The sequence below is a fragment of the Nipponia nippon genome, unplaced genomic scaffold, assembly GCF_047370975.1.
Source record: "Nipponia nippon isolate SJK-2023a ecotype South Korea unplaced genomic scaffold, ASM4737097v1 scaffold_5, whole genome shotgun sequence".
NCBI lineage: Eukaryota > Metazoa > Chordata > Aves > Pelecaniformes > Threskiornithidae > Nipponia > Nipponia nippon.
In genome coordinates this window covers 21555037-21579603 of record NW_028262369.1, presented here as the reverse complement: position 1 = coordinate 21579603, position 24567 = coordinate 21555037, and the positions used below count along the sequence as shown (strand labels likewise).

At 35.6% G+C, this 24567-nt stretch overlaps 1 protein-coding gene across 7 annotated transcripts in view; it reads left to right on the top strand.

The window, feature by feature from the left end:
- LRRC7 (leucine rich repeat containing 7) overlaps positions 1 to 24567 on the top strand; it is a 183567-nt gene that overhangs the window by 66535 nt on the left and 92465 nt on the right. For all 7 annotated transcript variants that reach the window (XR_015698796.1, XR_015698797.1, XM_087731928.1 and 4 more), the window contains exons 2-6: positions 9127 to 9329; positions 15162 to 15279; positions 16178 to 16256; positions 16998 to 17087; positions 20147 to 20203. Coding sequence is in view for 5 of the 7 variants with exons in the window: in XM_087731928.1 (XP_087588054.1) it covers positions 9127 to 9329; positions 15162 to 15279; positions 16178 to 16256; positions 16998 to 17087; positions 20147 to 20203 (547 nt within the window). In the remaining 2 variants the exon portion in view is untranslated. The remainder of the gene's footprint in view (positions 1 to 9126; positions 9330 to 15161; positions 15280 to 16177; positions 16257 to 16997; positions 17088 to 20146; positions 20204 to 24567) is intronic.

Sequence of the window (24567 nt, the reverse complement as noted above, 5' to 3'; positions counted from 1 at the left end):
TTGGCTGTGGATGACATGACCAACCTGTTCACGCACATCCCCTGCACTGCCTCCCGAACACTCACTTGTCTGTATGTGTGGATGAAAACATACGTGGCTGGGACTCCACCACTGTGAAGTCCAATCCCATTCACCAGACATCCGTGTCATACACTGCCGTGCAGGTGTCATACAGACAGGTACAGTCAGAAATGAATTGGTCTTGTCTTAAAGGTACCCAGGGCTTTTTACCTCGTACTCTCACTGAAAGCAGGGTGGCAAAAGACTCATTGCTTTGACTCTCAAAAATTTTCTAGTCTCCAGCCTTCAAGACCCATTCAAGCACACTCATTCTTGTGTGAGCATTTTCCTTACATGTACATGGCTCTCCTTTGCTGGAGTGCATGGAGAAAGCACTATGCCCTTCCATAAGGGAAGCTGAATAGGACTGATGTGTCCGCAGCACATCGCTAGAGAAATCCCCAACTTCAGCAGCTGGGTAACAGGAGCAGTCAAGCCCCAGCGAGGGCTTCAGTAAGCAGAGGTGCTCTGAGCTGCAGCAACGATGGTGGCTCCTGCCAGCCATGTCCCAGCGCCCCTTGCTGCCCCTTTGCAGCCTGCTTGGCAGTGGGCCATGTGAATGGGCTGTCTGTTTCCTGCTGTCATACGCTCTTTATATTTGTTCTAGTCCTTCCTTGGATCTCTTCCAATTTAAGTTAATTTTTTCTAGACATGGATAAGCAAAGTTGTGTATTTGTTTCCAATGAAGCATTGTAATGTCTTCTGCAAAGGCATTAATACACCTTCCCATTTTGATATCTTCAGGGGGGAAAAAGCAAATTTTATAGGTGATATACAGTTTTAAGGAAGAGGGATGCTGATTTTCAGGCAAAGAATAAGCAGATTACATTTCATCAGAACTTCTTTTTGAATTGGAAATTTGTGAGAATATGAAAAATGCCAGTCATTACTGATGTGAGAGGTTGCATAACCATAATTCTCATGTCACAAGTATGTCTTGACTAGAATAAAAACTACAAAATGGAGGTATTGAGTTATACATCTGACTAAGCAAAGAAAGAAATGAGTAAAAACTCACACAGAGTTTCACGCAAGACAGCACTAAGATGATGCCCACAAAGATGCATATAATAGAAAAGTGAGCAGCACATTTAAACACTAAAAGCTGGATGAAGAGAGCACAGGGCGTATATGCAGATATAATCTTCCTACATTTTTTAAAAATATCTAAATTATTAATAGTCCTGTGTTTCTAATTGAAAAGTTGTGCTGAAAATTAAGATGACTCTGAGAGCTTTGAAGTTCCCTAATTGTTTCAGTGACCCAGACTAAAAACGGACACAATGTAAATCATCTAAACAGCACACATAATTAATTAAAAGGTAAGAAAGAAAACAAAACTGGATGTCTGGCCAGTGCTAGGAGAATATCAGTGAGAAAAAGGTTTTTGACTGAAGGAAATTTCAGGGTTCTTTTGTGGTTGTTTTTTTTTAATTACAAACTTGTGCTCAGCTTTGTTCCGTTTCATATGCATAGTCCCTATTGTCAAATCTTTCAGCAGAGAAAATATAACATAAATTCTGGCCTATTGGAACAAACTGGAAAAATCCCAATGCCTTCCTAAGGTCAGAGGAGGGATACCTTCTGTACCTTCAGCACTTGTAGAATCACAGATCATGCTAATTGGTTCAGAAAAGGCTTCTGATTCACAGAACGAGTGTTTTATGGGATTTGAAGAAAAAAGTGCCACTACCATCAACAAGATGTGGTTTAAAGAAGGATATGATATCAGGAAAAGAAATAGTAGCTGAAGAGTTTGGTCTCCAGCTTCCTCTTGTGATCAGTCACCTGTGCTGTGCCAGTGTTCAGGCTAGCGCTGTGCGCTGTGCCCCAAGAGAGCTGGATCGCAGCAAGGGGAGTTGTCAGTGATGAGCAGCCTCGGCTGGGTTGCGAGGGCGGGTTGAGTGTGTCCGCTTCGGGGACTTCAAGTGGGATGGGTCTCTGGGGACGCTGGGGACTGGCTGGTTGGGTCTCTCAAGGAAGTACTCTCCGCTTTCATCCCTTCTAGAGTGATGAAAGACCTCTGGGAGAAATAGAAGGGGATGATGGAAACTGTGATTGGTTTAGTGATTGGTATATTTGTGATTTCTAAGCTTGATAGTATAACTCGCTGCAAAGAGCCAACATATTAGCATATTAATGTTGTTGATTATGCTGATAATAAGAGAAAGAAAAAAGGAACAGAAAAATCATCACTTATCTGTGATGTATGACAAAGAAATCAGTGAAGCGAATTGTCTGCTGCTTTGAATATAATTAATATTTTCTGAGCCCTCTGGCAAATGTTACCATTATTACTCATTTCAGCCTTGTAATGCTCTCATTCAGACTTCTAAGGTCTTTATTTTCAGGATTTCTCAGTAACTTCCTAGCACTACCAGATCACTTAAACTTTGCAATTTCTTGCAGTTTTCTGAATGAAATTTCAAGAGTATGAACGATTTTATGTTTGATACCTTGTCAGACAACACAGGCTGGTCCTACAGTACTTACTACCCGTTGTTTTTCTTCCTGTTTGAATTTTGACTCAGGCCATTGACTATGGCAGTGCATTGGGGAACTAAGACCTCCCTGAGATAAGAATACTTAAATGAAGTGTTACATCAAAAACTTGTTTGGTAGAAAAATTAAATCCACAATTAATCTATACTGAAAAACAGAAAATGAAAAGCTGATTTATACTACCAATTATACAGAGGCAAATTCTGGAGTTTTTTACAGTAGCATTTTAAGTACCTCTTTTCTTCATATATCTACTTGACACTTTAGAAAAAGAGGTCAGAAAGCTATTGTTTACTTCTAAGAATTAAAATTGCCTACAAAGATTTAAAATTGTTTTTAGTGAAGACTTTCAAGGGCTTGAAGAACACGTATGTATGGAGCAGCTGCTCTGTAGTGCTGGTCATGTTAACACACAGCAATCCTGTGGAACTTTTAACAGGAGAGTAGCCTTAAGGCTGTGTCAAGATAATCAGTCCTGGCTGTGTAGCGGAATAAAAATGTATAACATTAGTGTCACTGTTATTTCTCATCTGTTTTCATTCAGGTTGTTCTTTCAGCAGAATATGCTGGAAAAATTACACCTGGTACTTCTTTGTCAGGGAAAATCTCTATCTTCTACAGGCAACCATTTTTAAAAATTATGTTTGATTTGATTATTGTAAAGACTAGACTATTTTTTAAATGAAGGGTAATATAGCATTCATTTAAAGAATGAGCTGCATAGAATTCAATAGTACCCGTCATTTTAGGAGCTGGTTTCTTTATGGAAATGGGATGATTCTTGTACTGCTTGATATAAGCCAGTCAGCCTGATATAAACCAAAGCTGCTGTGAATCACAAAGCTTTTTTTAATAGTCTTACCAATGCTTTCTACCCTGTTTTTTTGGTGTTCGTTTTGGTTTTTTGGGGTTTTTTTTGTTGTTTGGGTTTTTTTTAGCGTGTATATAAATGTATGCATTCAAAGTTTTGCAGGTCCAAGATGAGCAAGAGAGTTGACTTCATAATTACAATATTTGGGAATTCTTATTTTAAATGCACTATCAACAAGAAATTGAGTGGATTCCAAAGGCAATTTGAAACTAGTTTTTACGTTACAACTCTTTCAAATTGATTGCCCAATAATTGCCACTTTCTACTTGTTGTTGCTGGTTATTTAACACTGTTAATGGAAAAGTAAAGCACATTGAAGATAATACTTTGCACATTTTAGGATAAAACTAAACTGATTAGATAAAAATATTTTGAGAGAGATATGGCTTTTTTTAGTTGTGTTTTTTTAAGCAAATTTGTAATTACTTTGTGGGGGGAAAAAAAAGGAAAATGGCTATATCTGATGATGTGTAGGCCCATTGCAGAGGAAAAAGCTTCTGAGATGAAAAAATAAATTCTTCTATCTTGTCTTTTGAAAAAAATTGCTGCCTCTCCTGTTCTTTCAAGATACTTGAAGTTTTGAAGTTTGTTGAGCTATTTCGTTGCATCTTTAAATCAGAGTTTTGTGAGCTGTACAGCAATTTTCTTTGCCTCTGTCTTTTATAATAGGTAAGGAGAACATCTTCTGTTGTGATTACTGAGAAACAGGGATTAGTGGTTTTACTGCACAAAAGATCCATTAATTGGGAAGAGATTAGATTTGATTGTAATTAATTTCCATAAAACTACTGTTTTTCTTAGAATAAGAATTTTCTTTATAAGGGAATAAACTGCAGATAATGATAATGAGGTGCTTGCATGAAGCTGATAAAGAGCAGTTTATATTTATACTTCTTTCATAGTTTCTTTAATTCAAGAAAGAATATATTTTTAAAAAAGCGTTCAGAAAACAAGTCATAACATTGTTAAACTTTTGTGGGGAAAAATGTGTTTGTATTTATTTTTGTTTTTCTGAATTGTTGAAAAATAGTACACTACAATTTGTTATGATTGCAGTTGTATAGAATTAGTTATTAGTTAAGATGTTAATAAATTTCCTTAAGCAGAATCGCCAAAAAAAAAAAAAAAAAAAGTGTTCCCACTGCCTCTGCAGGACAGTCTTCATAGCTTTCCAAGTTGCTGAGCATTTCTATGTGTGGTCTGATGAATTTTGAAAATTTGGTGTTCTTACATGTGAGACTGAATAGACAACCTGAAATTTCTTGATTTTTTGACTGATATATAAATCTTTTAGAGTATATAGTCTTCAATGTATAGCATATGGTGAGCATTAACCTCTAATACTCAGCTATGGAGAATTATATTTCTTTCATTAGTTTAAATGGGGAAAAGTACTAAGCACTCGTGTTTCTATGAGGAAGTAGGAAGACTTTCTATATCACTCACAGGGATTAAGGAATTTTATAAAGTTGGGAGGTTGGCTTTCTGTTGACTCTATTTGACTTAAATTTTGTTCCCAAGGATCTCAAGTAGCAATCCTCTTACAGTAAGTAACCATCAGAACAAAAGAAAAGCTTTATGAAAATTATGAAGGAATAAAGTGTAGGTAAGAAAAGTGTAATTACCAAAGCTGGAATTAGTCCAGGGTAGGAATTAATAATACTGAAATTAATAAAGAGTTTAATTACCATTAGTGCACAGGGCGTGAAATTTTACTCCTTTCAATTGTACCATAGGTCCTTTAATTCTGTACTGGTGCTTTCTGAAATGAATGCAAAGAACGATATAAATCCCAGGGGACTTTTTTACACGTTTTTCAGCATTTTTGTTTGTTTTCTTTTTAATTACAAAGGGTAGATAATGGAGCGGACTATGGACACATGCAAACCCACTTCTTATCAAAATACATTTAAGTTTCTACTTTCCCATGGCCCTTCTTCCAGCACATATTCTATCAGCAGCAGTTTCTGCAGTGGAGTTACTTCATACTGATTTTTCTCACAAAATCTTGGCAGTGCACCATAATTCAGGTTCAAGTACCTTTCTTATTCCAGTATTGATCTTTTCTTAAATACAGATTGCTCGTCTATCCAAATCAGATTCTGGTTTGGTTTTGGGTTTTTTTCTTCCTGAAGAGGACAGTTCCAATAGATAACCAATTAATCCCACCAACCTAATTTATCATGACAATCGGGTCTTACTATAGCTTTTGAGGAAAGCAAAGTAATTACATCACTTTTGTTTATCCTCTGCATTTTTTCTTTCTAATTTTTAAAACAATTTTCTATTGAATAAGAAATTATAGATTTTTTATGAACTGCAATAATTGAAACACTTTTGTTTACATAAGCAAAAGAAAAAAATATTTTTTAAATGTTTTTGCTGTTGTAATTGCTATTTTTAGTACAGTTGTATCACTTCACTATTTGTACACTTTCTAACTGTTCTATTATACTGTTATTGTTCTGGGTTTCTATTAAAATGAAACGCGACATTTGTTTAATGTGTATGCCTACAGTAGAGGAGAATAATGCAAAGCTAAGTGCTTTGTAATGCCTATGGGAAGAATGTTTTTCTGAGTAGTTTTTGAAGTACATGTCACTGTTCAATTGTTCATTATCTTCAAATGAATTGAAAAGGTACAAATAATTTGATATTCCACATGCATTTATTTTTATTGTGTCAAGGTTTGAAATATGCAGTCGCAAATGTTGCTTCTTATGCTTTAATACAAAGAGGCTGTGCAGCTTGATAGCTAATTTCATTTTTCTTGTGAAATACATATTCTGTGACCAGCACTTTTACAGTTTTCATCTGTTTTGATGTTGTACACTCAAATGAGCTACTGGGGGAGATTTAAAGATGCAGTGCAGATTGGTGTCAGTGGTTGCGCTGCTGATTCTGGGAACACTGGCAAGGCAGAGAGGTTGGGAGGTCGTGAGGTGATTATGCTGCCTTCCCTGTGGCTGAGTCCTGCAGCTGCCTCATTTCCAGCAGGGACATTTGCCCTGCTACATACAGGGCATCCTTCAGGAGGGGAGGGACAGGACAGGCTCCTCAGCTGGGTGTCCCAGGAACATGGCTGAAGGCTGCCTGCTTCACTTCCTTATCCCTTGGCGCCTTCTGCAGCCCTGCTCATGTCGATAGCTTTCCCTCTTGTCATTGCTCTGCCTCTTTTCCTTGCTGCTTCCCAGGTGTGAAGGTTTGCTGAAGTCAGGAGTTGCTGCAACTGCAGATGATCCTGAAGTCAGGTACAAGGTGACTAACTTTAAGTAGCGATGGCCAAAGCCACTTTCAACGTCCAAATACAGACTTTCCGAGACCAGACGAGCTGATTGCATGTCATGTCCTATGAAGGTGGCAGCAGATACAGTGAAAAAGATTTGGAGAGAACAGATAACACGGCAATTAGAAGAAAGCCTGATCTGAGAGAGAACTGGGAGCACTTCTGGTGTGATGGGCCCTTCTCCTACTGGACTTGCTTTAGAGCAGAGCTTTGGGATTTTTCCTGCCTTAAGTAAAAAGTCACAAATACAAAATTTTTTGAAGTTGAGAAAACTATAAAAGTCATTTGCTCCCAAATGGGTTTGAAATTGACCAACGGTTTTAAGCTGCAAAGGCAGTAGTCTTATTTCCAGAGGGAGATTAGAGGCAATGTTAAAATAAACATTTCTTCATCTCAGGAAATTTTGAGTGCCAGTCAAGAAACCAGGTCTAGCCGTGGTGTTGAGTATGAACTCTGACTGGGGATCTAGTGTTCTTGGTGTAAGGAATTTAAATGAAGCACATTTAAATCGAAGTTCACAGAGTAAATTTGAGTGACGTGACATCCTTAAATTTTAGCTGTGTGGCAGTGGACTATACTGTTGAAATGAAATAAAACTTTCAGATTTTGTGACTTATTAGCTTGTAAATAAATGGCTTCTTTTTTCATACCTGTAAGTGTTCTTTTTTTACATTTTCAGAAGTTGGCGTATGCTGTATTATGCAGATGTTTTCATTGCATCAGCTGACTGTAATTAAGATACAACTTTTACATTATACCCACAAACTTGGCATCTGGTCAAGCTGAATTACAAAATTACTATACCCTTTTCTCTGTTTTAAGCTTTACCCTTAAGCCAGAATCGGCCAACAGAAAGCCTGTCATTGGCACTGCCAAATGAATGACCAGCTGCACTCTGGTTTTACTGTTGTTTGTTTCAACATCTCAGTCATCTTGAGAACATGAAAAACCAGTATTTGTTCTGACAGCGTTCATGTGCTCATCTCATTGGGATTGCTAGAGGCAGATTAGGTGCTAATAAAATTCAAACAAGGAAATAAAATATTTGAGCATTTTATGCATTTTATTTTATTTATATCAATGTATTACATGAGAAAATAGTCACAGAGATCCATGTATGGAGCATTATCTGACCAATTAATTTTTTTTTAATCTTACATTTGAGATAAATAATGGCTTAAGCAATATGAATTATCTCCACTGATACTTTGCATGAATATACAGTTGCTTTTTCATTGGCATCCTGTGAAAGAGGATCCTGATGAGCCTTATTTTGGTTTACTTGGACTGATACTGTGCATTTTTTTTTCATAAATGTAACTCAAAACCTTGTAAGTGGTTTAGAAAATGGGAGTTGAAGGTTTAGCGCTTTTTGGCTTTGTGGCAATATGTTTCAGAACAGCCTGATTTATCTATAATCATGTTAAAATAACTTCTAAAAATGTCAATATCTGTTCCAGATTTAGAGACTGCTTCACATGTATAAAATCTGTTTATTGAGTGTTCTCTCAGTTCAAGAGTAGCGAGTTAAAGTATTTTTATTTCACTGAAAAATAGTAAGATACAATTGTGTAAACTGTTACTCATATGAGTTAGAGGCACTCATACAAACTCTGTATGCAAGGAAGATCTGCAGAACTTGGCATCTAGATTAGAAGAAGTTGGGAAAAAGACTGTGGTGAAATTTCCCAGATGTTTATTTTACTTCAGAAAATAAACGGTATTTCTACTAAGTCCTTTATCTGAGTTTTCAGCAGAGCAAGGTTATATAAGAGAAGCAGGAATGACAGGTAAACAAACTGTCTGGTTTTGGGTAACTTTTGTTCTAGTTTTATAACCAATTAAGTTTACATATACTTTTCTTTATTCATATGGTTGAAAAGACAGTGAATATACTCCAGCAGTAACTGTGGAAAGCTAAGGAACTCTGTTAATTTCAGAGAAATCAGGTGTAATACAATGGGGCATTTGTCAGGGCGAATCAGAACCAGACGACTCTGATTCACTTCAGTGACTCGCAGTCCAAACTGAGCAAGGGACTAAAACATGGAGTTCAAATGTTGTCATTTTGTACTTAGTCTGATGAGCATGTTCATACATGTAGGATTTACATAGCTAATTTTCATCATTAAAGAAAGCAACAGTTGTGGATGGTCTTGGCTTGTTTTCTTCTGTCCCAGTGTAGGGGCACAGATGATGTGTTGAGATTGCTTTTTGTGATTCCGCTGGTAAATCTCACTTTTTCATGTTTTGTAGAAAGGTAGAATAAGAAATGCAGAATGCAGACTACAGATATCCCTCAGGAAAAGCTGTATTTAATGGACTGCAATCTTGATAATAATTCTGAAGAAATAGTCCCCAAAATGTTGATAGTTTCAGAAAACTGTTTTTTCCCCTTTTCCTTCAGTATGCTGTTTGGAGATGACAACCAAAAGGAAAATTATCGGCCGCTTGGTGCCCTGCCGGTGTTTTCGTGGTGAAGAAGAAATCGTCTCAGTGTTAGATTACTCTCACTGTGGCCTACAGCAGGTGCCAAAGGAAGTTTTTAATTTTGAACGGACATTAGAGGAGCTTTACCTAGATGCCAATCAAATTGAAGAGCTACCTAAGGTAATCAGTGTTCTGCCTGTAATATGGATGTCAAAGTTGTGTTCTTAAATTTGTATTCAACATGTGCTTCAACTCTGAAATAGGGCTGGCTCTTGACCAGGAGAGCTGCTTACTGTGGGAAGTCATCGCTATTAACTCTAGAGATTCAGTTAAATTTTTACAAATGTTTTTTTCTGCCCTCTCTGAAGAGCCCTAACAGCTGAGACGCTGTTCCTGGAGACGGTACTGCATGGGGAGGAGTAGGGCCACTTACTTCTCCTTGCTGCACAGCACAAGAACAAGGGGCAGCCAATGAGGTCTTAAGTTGGGAAATTAACAATTGTTCAAAAGAAGTACTTCTTGCACAACAAGTAATTAATACGGCTTTTGATATGATACCTTGACCAGGAGTATCCTAATATATGGGGTCGATGATCTCACAGTTGGATCCTCTGTAGCACTGCTTTTAAAAGCAGGCTCTTTGTCAGGATAAGCCGTTTATCCTTGTGGGAGAAATGCCAGTACTGCCTGACTAATATTTTTATAAGTGCAAATGAGGTCCTGCAATAAGATTACTTAAGTTATCCTTCTTGTGTAAAACTTCCTTTATAGAATCTTTAAATCTGTTCTTCTGTTGATTAATGTTTACTATAAGGAATTAAAAGTTACTGTAACTTAAGTGTTCTGGAAACAAAAGAGAGCAAGGTAGTGGAAAAACCAATTAATACTAGGTGCTAGCTACATAATGAAGCATGAAGTAATGTAATCCATTCCTTAATTGAATTTTTCTCAACAATAATGAAAGATGCTTACAAGTCTTTAATTAAACATTGTTCCACTGTAATCCATTCTTCATCATCTCTCAACATATTTCTTTCTTACACTGCTTAGAGACTTTATATAAATTCTATTTACAAATGTAGAAAACGTACTTTTTCCATTACATGGAGTTCTTTTATTCGGATATGATGGTTCATTGCTTAAGATTGCTCACTCAGTCAAGAAATTCTTTACAGATGGTAAGACAGGGTAGCTACAATCTTCTAAGTGTCATAGAAAAATGATACAGAGAACTGCCTTAACTCTCCTGCTACTAGAAAGGACAGCAGACAACCAGATATTTTTTCTGTCCCCATAAATATGAAATGGAGTGTGGTGGAGGCCATTTTATTGCTAATGAATACCTTCAGGACTATTTCTCTTTTAACAATAATATATGGTTAACTTTGTATATTTTGATTACGCTACTGAAGAATCATACTGAAGAATATATAAAGTGTCTAATTTAGCTAGGGATTTTTGGAATATTTGTTTTGGGTCTCTTGAAAGTATGCATCACCATGATATTCAAACTAAATTGCAGTATATAATGGAAGGCAAATATATCAGGGCATAGAACAAGCGCAATATGCCACAATTCTATATGGAAAAACTGAGGGCCAAAGGTAAGGGGTCCAAAATTATGAAATTGGGATGAAGGCGATAGTTGTTAGTGTCGGTCACAATTGAAATGTGCATGCTAATGAAACCTTTGCACTGTGTTGTGGTATCATCTATTTTGTATTTGTTATATGTGAAACAAAACATCAGATAAATACATGCCTTGGAGAGATTTAAATAAGACACTATTTTTGCACCCTTTTCTCATTTTTGGTATGTTATAAATAATATTTTGAAGTAAATACTATGGATTGAAGAAATCCTTTTAATTGGTCTTAAGTTTGGGTAAACGCATCATTTCACATAGTCTTGGCCTTGTATAAGAGAAGATTAATGGGAGTGTTAATTTACTTTCTTGATACCATTCATAATTTTTTGTCTTAAGCCTTTATTAATCAGTACTGTAAATTAAACAGTCCAAATAATTTCTTTATCAAATTCTCTGCTTCAAATATTTTTTGCTGCCTGCAAGTCTGAACTTTTTTCACTATTGACTTAATATTATAGGAGAGAAAATGCCATTTTTTTTTCTTAAAATGGCACCATATTACTTAGCATTAACTTTTGTATTATATGTTATGATCTACCAGAGGCAGAACTTTCCTCTCTCTGTAAATGTGAATTCAAATAACTTCTTCCGGAGAAAATGTGTTTGGTCAATTTTCTGTTATTTACCAAATGTTATGTGCATCTGAAGTTATAATATTCTTTTGAAATTTTCTCTCATCAGGATGCTTTATCATGTTTAAAAATTTAATGAAAAATGCATAGGTAAAAACTCTGTTAAGTCCTTATCTACCTAGATACATGATACACTAGAAACCAATAGATTATTTTGCATTAAACTGATGTATTAAACTTATTCTGCCTGTTTTTTTTAAAAAAATTACCTTACATTTTATGCATCATAATTATCCTTTTTTTTCCTGCTGTCTTCATTAGAAATGGATTCTAGTTCCTAATTTCTAATGTTTTTCTCTTCGTTTAAGGATTTATAGGATTGTTGTATAATTCTTATTCTTTATTTTCCCCTAAATCTAGCCAAGTCTTTTATTTTATTTGCCTTTGACTTCATTATCATGAGCCGCTGCTGCAAGTATGTCAATGAATCAATGACTAATAAAAAAGAATATTGATTTTAATGAAGGTGGAGTCACTGGCAATCAGTATCCAGAAAAACATGAATGAGATGAAAATTCTCCCCAGCAGCTTTCTCTTATAAAGTAAAATTCGGACTAATTTGTAACGGGCAAAATTAGTTTACTTGTTAATGACTTAGGAAAAATTCATCTGTCTCTAACAATGAATTCTAGAAATAGCCACCACTGTGTTTCGCCATCTCACGTGTTGGTAAGATAGATACCAGTAATGCTAAATACGCTACTGAAGTCAGAGGCTACATCTTAATGCTTAATTGTCTCACTGAGAACAAACAATACAACCAATATATAAACAGTGTCGAGGTAATCACTAATGTATAGCTCACATAGATGGGTAGCTACTATAAATTAACTATATTTTTCTTTTGCATGGCATTTGCTATATAATTTATAGTTTCCATTAAAGGCATTGAATACTTTTTCTAAATCTGTTGATAAGAAATCATGTTTCTGTTCTGCAAAGCTAGAAAGTGTTATTCCTTTGTAATCCTGACATCAAATTCCGCCAATATGTTAGCCAATCTATTTCACAGTTATGCCTATGGAAAGTAAAGAGCAGAAATTTCATATTGTTCTCTAATGGCCCTGGAAGCCAACAACCTCTATTGCTGTGTAGTCACGAACTTGAGATATGCAGAATAATAGCCCATTGTTATAACTCAAATTACAGCGCTTTTAGCACCACTTGGTTTCCAGTCTGAAAGGAATAAAAATAGTATATGGACATACAGAATGACAATTACATCAAGGTCGTGATGGCAAGGCCAGAAAGCACTAGAAACTGAGAAAGACACCTTTTGAAAATCCAGTGGGTAAAAAAAAAAGTGGGCAATTTTGGGCCTACATACCTGTATTTCACACTCTTGTATTATTTCTGATACAACAATACATCATAAAATTACTCCAGAGGGAATATTTTTTTATTACACTTCTTCATTCACCAGTTCAAAAGCCTAGTATCTGTTCAGATATTGTCAAAACTTTAAGTTCCTAGCCTTCCTTGGCTTTTAAAAGAAGACTTCTCCAGGAGAATGGCTGCCAACATGCACTGGGAATTTAATTTTCCAAGTATAATAGCATGGTATAGTTTGTAGATGTACTAAATTTCTGCAGGTTCCCTATGCTGAACGTTACTAATGTCTACAGCTGTTCTCACACAGTAATGTGGCTAGAAATTTTAAGAGCAAACCCTAGAGCCTCTTAATTTCATTACTTTCCAGTCTTGTCTAAAATGATGTGCTTTCTTGAAAAAGAGGAAAAGTGGGTGCTCTCAGATGCATTGCAAAGGAATTCCTCATTCTGTGGAGAGATACAGTTCCCTTTATTAACATTGTCTGCAAGCAGAAATGTGTAACCCAGTTTGGTTTCCAGGGTGTACAGTAAATGTTCTGGCTGTTCCTGTAAATTAGATTGGGACCCGCAGGCCCCAGCATGGAAACGGTTCTCTTTGTTACTCCTGCGATGCTGCTGGGCTGTAGCAGTGCATTGTGCTTCTTTGCCCGCCATTGGCATTAGCTGCTGAGCAGTGGGGAGGAGGCTGTTGTACAGTCTTGAGAATGAACAAGTATGTTTCATGTAAGAGGAAATCTGAAAAACCTGTCAATACAAAGGCATTTTGAAACGTGCCTTTTAGTAAAAAGGCCTTTTCATATTTAGTGCCAATTGATAGTGATTGGTGTGGTGCTTCTCATTTTTTATTCATGTGATTCCCTCTCAGTTTTCTGAGAATAGATTACCTTGAAGAAAAGCAGGATTTTTCTAAAGGATTATGAGTTATGGCAGAAAAATGCAGTTTCAAAATGATCTAAAATTTACTTCAAATGATGTACCAGGTTGGCATTTGCACACTGTTTGTGTGTTAATTTTCGCCTCTCCGGATACTTGGCTGAGTTTTTCATCTAGGCAATCAAATTATTATGCATTCTCAAATAGCCTGTAGATGAGTATATAGACTTTATTCTGATATAGAAGTCTGAAAGAAAGACTAAATCTGTTGTAAACATAGCAGTAATATTTGAAGAACACTTTTGAGATGCCTGCAAAGAGAAGTTGTTCTTCTGTGGAACCCACTGAATTTTCTGGTGCCATTTGGTGAATGTGTATTCAGAGAAAGTCCTATGGGGTTTGGTAACTTAACTCTTGAAAGGATCCTGCAGCCACAAAGTGGGTAACGTGAAGTAGGTCTTTCCTGCAGTCTGGTGTGATGGGTAGCACAGGAGTGGTTGGTACCGGGGATTGGAGGCCAGCTGCAATGACACTGTGCTGGGTCCGCAAACAGGGTTTGTACCACCAAAGCGAATAGCCATGCATGACCCTTCCCTGTTACTCTTAGGAGTCAATTTTCCCCAGTACTGTCGCTGCGGAATGTGGAGCACGGCAATAAATAAGCCAAGCAATTATATTGGATTCTCCTCTTATATCTGCTAGCACACTGGGCTTGAAGAAGCTATAAGCTACTCTATCTAAAAAATGCACCTGGTCATTCTTCACATAAGGCACCTCTAACCTTGCAATGCAATGTACCTAAATGTGAAATCACTTTTCATGATTGCTTTCTCTTAGTATGGTTGTTTTATTAATTTTTACGTGTATAAGGTGTTGTATGAGGTAGTGATATTTCTTGAGGAAAGCAGCCATGTTAAATAGGTGCTTTCAACATGATTTATTGATCACTTCAAGTTGAAATGAGGATTGTTTGTGCAGTAGAAATTCTGACATTTTATAAAATTTGAAGTTGAACTAAAAATTAGAATCAAGTCCTGAATTTTGGGGGGGACTTAAGGAACATATCATTCTCATAATGTCAAAGCATTTTGTTTCTTGAAGATAGCAAATTTCCTCTGCATGCAGTCAAAATATCTAAAAATCTAGCATGAAATTAAATTACAAAATCAAATATTTAAATTTATCACCAGCCACAAAAAATTTCAATTGATGTGACACATGAAATATTATGTACCTACAAAATGTTGATTGCAATAAGTATGCAGTTTTTGACAGAAAGCTCTTTTTGAACATTCCTGCTATCAATCAACTGTTCTGATTATTCTTGTCAACTGTGTATAAGCTGTGTTTATGATGTGAGCAGCCTGTAAAATGTTTTCTCAAATAATGGCTTTTAAAAATATTTTTTGATTATTGAATTCTTACATAGCAAATGTAGTTTTGTGGTATTTGTTGCTTCTGTGTATGAATAATGATCCCAAACTGATCTTTTTCCTGAAACGCTGTAAAGTGTCTTTTTATGTTACAGCAACTGTTCAACTGTCAAGCTTTACGCAAACTGAGTATACCAGACAATGACCTTTCAAGTCTGCCAACCACTATTGCTAGCTTAGTTAATCTCAAAGAACTTGATATCAGTAAAAACGGTAAGAGATCAAAAGTATAAGTATTTTAAAGAACTGTAATTAATATGAACAATAATGTTTTAATTCCTAATGATTAACAAACTTGTGTTCTAGAAAACTGGCTCTTTTTCTAGATTATGTACTATTTTCCTGTCTGGCTTTTTTGAGAAGTCTGGGTAGATATCCACCTTATTTACTTTTCTGTTAAAAAAAAAAAAAAAAAAAAAAAAAAAGGTTGCTTTAGCATTGTGACTGATAAACATTAGAAATAGGTGTGGGAGACCATTTTTCAGTGCACTTATGAACCATTCCACTTTCCAAAGTGGCTTAGTACTTACTGGGCTCTTGTGTAATGTGTTTAAGCATACTTATATGCTGCATGTAAACAACTACCAGGATTTATATAGCCAGTGACTAATTTGCTGATGTGCATTTCCAAATTATGCATCTACATATTTATGTGCGTAAAAACCTTTGCATGTCTGAACTTAAGTGTCTGTTTTGAAAACAAGGCTTAGGCACTCTTGAAAATTTTGAAAAATGTATTATTAATACAGGCCTAGAGACTCTTAGGATTATATGCATGTTCTCCTGAGAAGAGAAGGAGGCAAAGAAGAAAAAGATAAGCAGTTCAGAAAGACATAAAAGGCACAAATATCAGTACAAATGATGTCACTATTTAACTCTAGAAAATTATATAAATCAAGCATTAGCATAATAGTTTTACTACAAGGCATATTATCTGTTCTGGTATATTTATTTAGTGCTTAAGTATCATCTTTTAGACTATAATACTAAAATATATGTATTCTTCCTGTTGTAGTTTAAGTCTGATCTGAAAATGCCAAATGGACTCATTTATGAACAAAATTGAACAGTTTTTAACATGTGTATAATAATTCTTTCAATATTTTTTTAGGAATTCAAGATTTTCCAGAAAATATTAAATGTTGTAAGTGTTTAACAATTATTGAAGCCAGTGTCAATCCAGTCTCTAAGTGAGTATCAGTAGCTGGTGTTCGTTTACTGCAAGTGCAGAAAATTTACACAAAGTGAACTAAAATTTAAAGGCATTGTATCAAGTTCATTGCAGGATTAATCTAAATTGCTTTTTAATTGTTTGAAATCCAGGGTTGATGTATCTATGAAAAGATTTGTGTGCTATGTAACAAATGTGGTGTCTTTCCACATAGTAAAGAAAGTATTGGCAAAGCAGTCCACAGGGGGCTGATACTTTATGTATTTGGGAGGTAAGTCACGCTGCGTCCTCACATACCGTAATCTCTTGGGACTTTGGCAACCCTTATTCCTTCCAAAAACTTGTAATAATAGACACAAAAAAAATCTGTGTTGTAATCCCGTGATTTATAAGATGGAGCAAAGCAGATGAAAGGATGAAATTTTACTATTTCAGTTCAAAAAAAAAAAAAAGAGAGAGAAAAAAGAAAGAAAAAGAAAGAAAGAAAGAAAACACCTTTGGCTTAAAACCCTTAGCTAGGAAGGGAGAAAAGGCTGATGTGACTTCAATGTGCCAGGCATTTGAATTTCATGTGGTTATAGCAATGTGGAAAAGATGAGAATGGGCAAAAATGTTGTCTGTAACAAGTAAGTTCTTCTTGAGAATTTGGGAAGAAAAAGAAGGTGAGAGAGAAAGTCATCTTTCTCTTTCTAAATATACATTGTTATTATCTCCATAGCAACTTCGGTGTGAGCATTAAGCTTTTAACTGTTTTTTTTAGGCTGCCAGATGGCTTCACACAACTTCTAAATTTGACCCAGCTCTATCTAAATGATGCCTTTTTGGAGTTTCTTCCAGCTAACTTTGGAAGGTAAGAATTAGTCATCAAAGCACATTGCTCTTTCATATGAACCCAGTTTAGGCTTTAAGGGACCATTTTAAAGCTGTATTCTCTTTAAAAACAAAACAAAGCAAAACAAAAAACCAAAGAGATTTTGGCTTTTCAGCCCTATTTTGATGAATGATTGTTGCTAGAGAGTGTGTTATGTCAGCAAGAATTTTATGATGAAGTGATGCAGTTTGGTGGTTTAGGGAAAAGGTGAGAAGAAATAGAAATTGAAGAAGAGGCCTGTCCTTGATCAAATGTTTTATTAAATTGTAGCAAGGGCAGAAAACAACAATATGGTCTGTGCCTATTGAAAAATGGAAAGAAAGAAGTGTTGTGCGTCAGAAAGGAAGAAAGAAATGACTAAGCGTGGTGGAGTAACCAAAGGAAAATTGTGAATACAAGAACAAGAGAGAAGATTCAAAAGACAACAGAGCAGAAAGGATGTAGAATGAGAGTAAAAATAAATGCAGCAGAAACTGAGCCAAAAAGTGTTAGATAAGGACAAAGCAGCGGGGGCAGGGGTAATCAAAATTAACACAATTTGCCATGGCCATTTAAGAGGGCAGTGGAAGCCAGTGGATCCTTACACTGCACAGGTCTGGCAGAAATGTCAAGTTTATTCCCCCTCTGTTACAGTGGTGAGGGAATGGTCAACCTTTCTGCCCTTGGCTTGTCCAGTTCGGCGAACAGCTCAGCAGACAAAGGATTAACAGAGAAAATATATGGTGGTGTTACAGCATACACCTTGTATTAATTTTTTCTTGATCCATCCAGCTAACCGTATGTGTGTTTTATTGTTCTACTGGGAACATCAACTCAGCACTCCAAAATTAATACTGAGGTGACATAATTTGTGTTGGAAATGACATTGGTATGCTCAGGCATTGAGAACTAGAAAGTGCTGCTTTATCAGCATTCACTGGATGGGCCTGTCACTGACGCAGAGCTGAGTCTGGGCTTTATGCTGGAATACTTTTAGAAAATGCCTAGTTGAAGAAAGAGGAAGAAAAATTGTCATTGTTTGCATTTGATGAGTGTTTGAAATATCAGAGTAAATTCTAAGACAGCCTGCTTCTGCAGTTTGGAATCAGACATTATGTTCAAATGTCAAGGAAAAATAAATGTATTAAATACCCTGCAATTTATCAGATGTGTAGTGTTTATATTCATTATGGTCTTCTAAATCCTTGCTGGTACTTTGTCTAATAATCTGTTGCTTGAGGACATGTCTATTATTCTAAATCTTTTAGCAGAAAGCACTAACTTTTTTCTTTCTTTCTTTTACAAATGCATATTTTAGCTAAATGAAATTACACTAGTTCCAGTTGTGGTTGTTATTCCTTTATTATTATTCTGCTCCTATATTATCTGTTTCGTGTCTTGCATTTACAAATCCTTGTCATGTTTCCAAAGCTTCCCACGTTAGCATAGAGACATTGCTCTTTTTTTTTTTTTTTTAACTAGACACATGTAGCTCTTCAACTGTATCTCCCTTATTGCTCTTCTCCAAATTTTAGTTCTTTTTTAATATCTTCTGGTACAGTAATATTCAGTTAGTCTGTTGTAGTCTCATTTAGCCATGTGAATAAAGTCAGGAACAGAGTCTACCTGAGCATCACGTAAATGTTTCTACACATTTCGCATTTAAAGTTGCTCTTTTTAGTCCTGGTTAAGCACAACTGTAGGACTTGAAATGTTTTCTGCTTTATTTCTTAGGAAAAAGGTAAAACCATAGTTTTCTAGAAAAGCATGATATTGGGAAGCCTGAGGTTCCATGAAACAGAAAAATGGTGGTGTGCTGGACAGAGAACTATTTAAAGCTTTGCTGTATTTTCAAAAAACTTTTCTCACATGTTTACACTTATGGCTCTAAAGGACCTGGACTGTAGAGACAGAGTAATATGCAAAGCAGCATTCATGAAATCATTGAAAGTCACCATAAAGTTCCTCAATAAACTTTCTTCACATTTAGAAATGATGATATCAGCCTAAAAGCTTTAATAGTATGACTCTGGGCTGACATCTCTGTTTAGATATGATACAATTACAAATTAGTTATGCAGAACTGCTCAGTTTCACATAGGCCTTGAGCAATCCTGGGCACAGTCAGCTCATGCATTGAATGTGCCTCCAAAAATAGTTGATTTGATACTCCAGATTTTCTGAGAGTGGAGTTGTACGATTTGAGATGAAGAGGAAAGGACCTTGTTCATCCTTTTGGTTTTATATCCTCTTTTCCTCCCCACGTTGATTATAATCTGGGATTAAAGAACCAGCAAAAGGGTGACATGAATCAAAATCCTTTCATGTTTATGAAATTATCTTCCTAGACAATATAGGTAATTAGACAATTATGCCCCAGATTCTGGAACTCTAATACCTTAGTTTCTTCATCTCTTACCTGATGTGTCCTCATTCCTTCCCATTATTCTACTTCATGAAATTTATTGCTGTGGCTTAAATAATATTGCCAGTTAGAGTTTGCACAATGATATGGAATTATGAAGTACTGTTTTGTATAGGTTCTAATTTATGCCAACAGTTAAGCACATGTCCTACTTCTTTGTAAAATACAGTAAATTCAATGGAGATCTGTTCTGTAGTATTGGTCTGCTGTGTGGAGTTGTAGAATTCAGTGCTCAAAAAATGCAAAAGAAAGTTGTGAACTAAATAGCAATTGCTTTTTATCCTTTAATAGGTTTGGAAATGTTTGAGAGAAATTAACTTTTATTATGTTTGCCTTGTTTGAATAATTAATAAAAATAGTTTAGAATTACTATGAAAAACTGCTATATGTCAAAGTTTTTCAGAAGAGTTCAGGTAAGAACAGATAAGCCCTTATCTGAAGCTATCTATCCTTACATTAAGCTATTTGGTTCTGAATACATTTTGTATCGTATTCAGCCCCACAATGACTGGACATCTTACTACTGTGCATTAAGCGGACTCTTTTTTTGTTGAAATAAGTAGTTTCAAATCATTCTTCTGAATTCCTGGACTAATTCATTGAATGAACTAATGATTTTCTATCATATTTCTAGACTTGTCAAATTGCGAATTTTGGAGTTAAGAGAAAATCACTTGAAAACTCTACCAAAGTAAGTGGTTGAATATTTACATAAGTCTCACCTGAAATTTCTGAAAGTGCAAAATATTTTTATTGTTGGCAATGCAATAGTGTCATTTCTGTTAAGAGTTATTTTTTCCATGGTTTAAAGAAATTCTACTGAATGTTTTTAGCAAAAAGCAAACATACAATGGATGATGGAGACTAGTACATTAGCTGACTGTAACTCAATATCCAAAAATCTATAACATGACATTTTAAAATAAGAGATGTGAACAAAACTGGAAAACAACATATGAGATAACCCTGGCCAGTGATTATGTGACAGTATTTTCCTCATCAAGAAGTAATCTGATGTACTGAAAACATACTCAATGTAACCTCAGTAGAACAATCTCCCCATATGATCTGTACAGAAGTTAAATGTATTTCATGGTTTACAATACTATTTGGAAACCTCTGTCATCAGAATATTAAAGAAATGTCAATTTGGTAGTGCTTCTTGTTACTGTTTACCAAAAAAGAAAGTTGCTATAGTTTGTCGCTGTAATTTGACCAACATTTAAATGATATTTTGAAAAGGAAACAGTAAAGAACTGAAAAATAAATTATACACTTCCAATGCTAAATATAGGAAGTTGCACTGTATAAAGCAAGGAATATGTTTTCGTATTCAGACCAGCATTATATCATTGCTTTCTGTAACAGGGATCCTAACCAATGAAAAAATATCCATGGATTTGGAGATTGTTATAAACCGGGGTTGTATATCCCCATTATAAGTGAGACTTACGGTGGTGGTAATAGACTGTGGTTATGAAACGTTGCTAATACTGAATTGCATATTATTTAGCTCATTTAAAAATGGCACCCTTTTCAGCAAGCATGCATTTATCAAAATCTCCTATGCAGGCATTTTGCCTATAATGGGATATAGTGACATTTTCTCTACTTCCTGTGGGCTTTTATCCACAGCACTTTCCTTTCCAAAGGAAAGCTATTTTTTGTGTCAAAAGTAATATTCTTTATATCAGTTGAAAACACTTTTTTGTATAAAATTTGATTTCCTCTGTTCTGAGTTACATTTACTATTTTGAAAAACAAAGCTTCAATCTGCCACCAAAGTGTTTATCTGCATTAAAAAATGAGACGAGTTCAGGACAGCAGATTTGCAGCCTTTGAGGTCTTTATCATCTGAAAGGCTATATACATGCTGTAGTGTATACATGTTATCTAACTACCTATGATTCTGAAAGTAAGAAAGTTCTTTGATTCTTGTAACCAAGGGAAACATTATTTGTAGATGTGTTTGCTCTCTGCTCTTTGCTATGGCAGAAGGCTTTGCTATATACTACTGAGATGGACTGGAAATAAAAGGTTTTGCTTATGCAAATGCTATCCTTAAAACTGCTAGATAAAAGGGACAGCTGTGTTACGAAATAAAGTAAGAGTAAGAGGAAGAAAGCTGACAAGGTCATTTTTGCATCAACTGGGACAAAAATGGGAGAACTATGCATTTCTGGGCTTCTTTTGTTCTCTAGAAGACAAAATTATTATAATATATAATATTATATATAATTATTGCTTTGCTCTGCAAGCAAAAAAAGGTGCACTGTGTAATAGATGGACAGGAGTTAACACATATTACAGAGTGTTGATGTAGAGGATATACGTCCTGCTTCCTAGTTAGGGTGAATTTGACCTCTTTTATACAAAGACAGTAACTACTCATCCAAAACAGCATCTCTTTGCATACCGGAGTGGGCCTGGGAAGATCAGGGTTGAGCGTGGGAGGTTGGAGGAGGAGAGTGGTGAGGCCATGGGCGACTGCAGACACGATAGTGTCGCAAGTAGAGCTAAAGCAGTATTGGTATGTCGTTTAGGCTTTACAGGGAAACAGGAAAATGTTAAATACCAGACTTCTATTTTCTCAGCCAATAAGAGAAGGAAAATTGGGACAAGAAAACTGTGTCTACAATAGAACCATCTGTAGCTGGGAAAAAAAATGCAGTAATATAAATCAGAATGTATTTTACAATCTAGTTGCAAAAATGGTGATGCAGGTCTTTCAGATATGTACTTAAAGACTTTCTTTCTTATCCTACAATTTATTAGATATATTGTGAATAAAATGACCTGATTATGTTGGTAGTTTGTCCAGTAGCTCTAATGTAAGAAAAGACATGAAAAGGAAGGCAAATAAATAATTTTAATACTGTGATTTGGCTTTTCAATAGATGTGAAATGTATTGTAAGACTGTTTTAAGTAACTTCTGCTCAGTACTATTACTATGTTAAATGCATCTTAAAAGATGTTATCAAAAAGCAGATCATATTCTTTCATGTGTTCTGTGCTGTAAAATATATGTATAAATAATTTTTACAGGAAAAATTTAGCATTTTGGCATAAACAGGAATTAAATGTGCTTTGTGTTTACCATAGTTCTAATTTTGCTATATTTCATACTAGCTCAACAGTCAAGATTGTTGTAAAATGTATCCATAGTAACTGAATGCAAAAGGTTCTCAAATTATTTACAAAAATATCAGATTAAGTAAATACTAACTATAGTTGGCTGAAAAGTAGCTCTCTAACCAGAGCATAGATCTCCGAAGTCTCCCTCTTTAATACAACTTGCATTAAAAAATGAGAGCTTCCATTTGCTGAATTTGTTGTCATAATTTTACGGCATCTAAAACATGTCCAAACATATCACTGTATTCACAGACACTTTCCTGATAGAAAATTAGTGAAGCATTGTTCATAAAATGCTTTGAAGATTCTTGTGATTTCTTCTGACAAGCATACCAAACATTTAAAATAACACTGTCTTGCTGTATCATATTGGGCTGGAGACATACATTTCTCTTCAAATGAAAATGTTGCAGGATGTTCGTATTTTCTGTCAGCAGTACTTTCTCTTCAGAAAACACTAATAGGCTTACAAATATTTTTAACATGCTGAAAATATTTGTATGTTTAGTCTATAGATATTCGCAATACTGTTTTATAAAATCAGTAATTTGTTTTCTCTCTTATACGGTTTGATTAAAGATTATTATTGATTTCCAGGATCTTTTGAGCATTGAGAAATATTTGGAAATCTCTGGCCCATATTGCAAATAATTTCTAATATTTTATTAAAGCTTTAATTTGTGCAACAAAAATAGAAGAATCTCTTTTTTTCTCTTGAATTTCTGTTAAATGTTTCAGAGCATTTGTGAGATTCTGGCCAAGTTTCATACGTTTGAACAATTTTGTCACCTAGTTCACAGGGTTGTCTGTTGGCGTGAAGAACCAACTAAGATAATTTTTATTATTCTGTTTGGATAAAAGTGTACTTGATCATTACTCGCTGTAACAACATGTAATATTACTGTGTAATAGCTCGGGATGGTGTTTTATAGACCACGGCTCCCGATAGCTCCATAGTGTTCTGTTTTATAATACTACCGTACTGAATGTGTATTTGAAGCTGCAGGCGAGGCTTTCCAATTGCTAGTGATGTTTTCAGTCATTTTGCACCCAAACTGAAGCAATTAAAATCAGTGGACAGATTCCCATTAGCTTCAATGGGTTTTGAATGAGGCAGTTTGTGCTTCAGTGTTTAATTATTCTGTGTTTGAGTAATTTCTCGGAGTGGAGAGATGTAATTCCCAGTTTTCTATGCTGCTGAATAAGGCTGTAGTTCAACTTGGATGGGAAGATATGGGAAAAGAGGAGGCTGCCAAGGGAGGAACCACTTAGAGAACTGCAGCAGGAGACTGACAAGTCCCACAGGTCCCACCAAGGGCCCATCTTGCCCTCAGTCCTGTTTATGGCAGTGATCAACACTTACCTTGGAGGATCTGAGTAACTTGGTGACTGTAAACCTCTTTTCTTTAACAACCTTTTCTATGTCATTTGTAAACTACCCAGCATGTGCCCCAGCCCAGAGCCTGACTATTGGCAGCTCCTCCTCCTCCACCCACTCCTTTAAAATTGGTATTTTTTCCAGTCTTTGGTTATTTATTTATCCATGTGAAGACCCTCTGTGGTCACATAGCTGCTTAGGTTAAGAACTTTCAGTGAAGGACCTTTGCATATATCTCTTGGAAATAAGGGTAGACTTTATTGTCCAGCTCTTCTGTACACTTGACTCTTTCAAAAGACTCCAGAAGTATTTTGAGTCATCCCTACTCATCACAAAAACTGTGTTGAATTTCCCCAGTGTGTTGTATTTGTCTGCATATCCCCTTATTCTATTGTTTAAAAGAGTTTCTGTTAATTTGTCTGGTAAAGTTGTCAAAGTCACTGGTCTGTAGTTTCCTAGGCTTATCCTGGAATGATTTAAAAATTGTTGTGACATTAGTTACACACTGCCCAGTCATCTAGCGCTGAAGCACTTTGTGAGA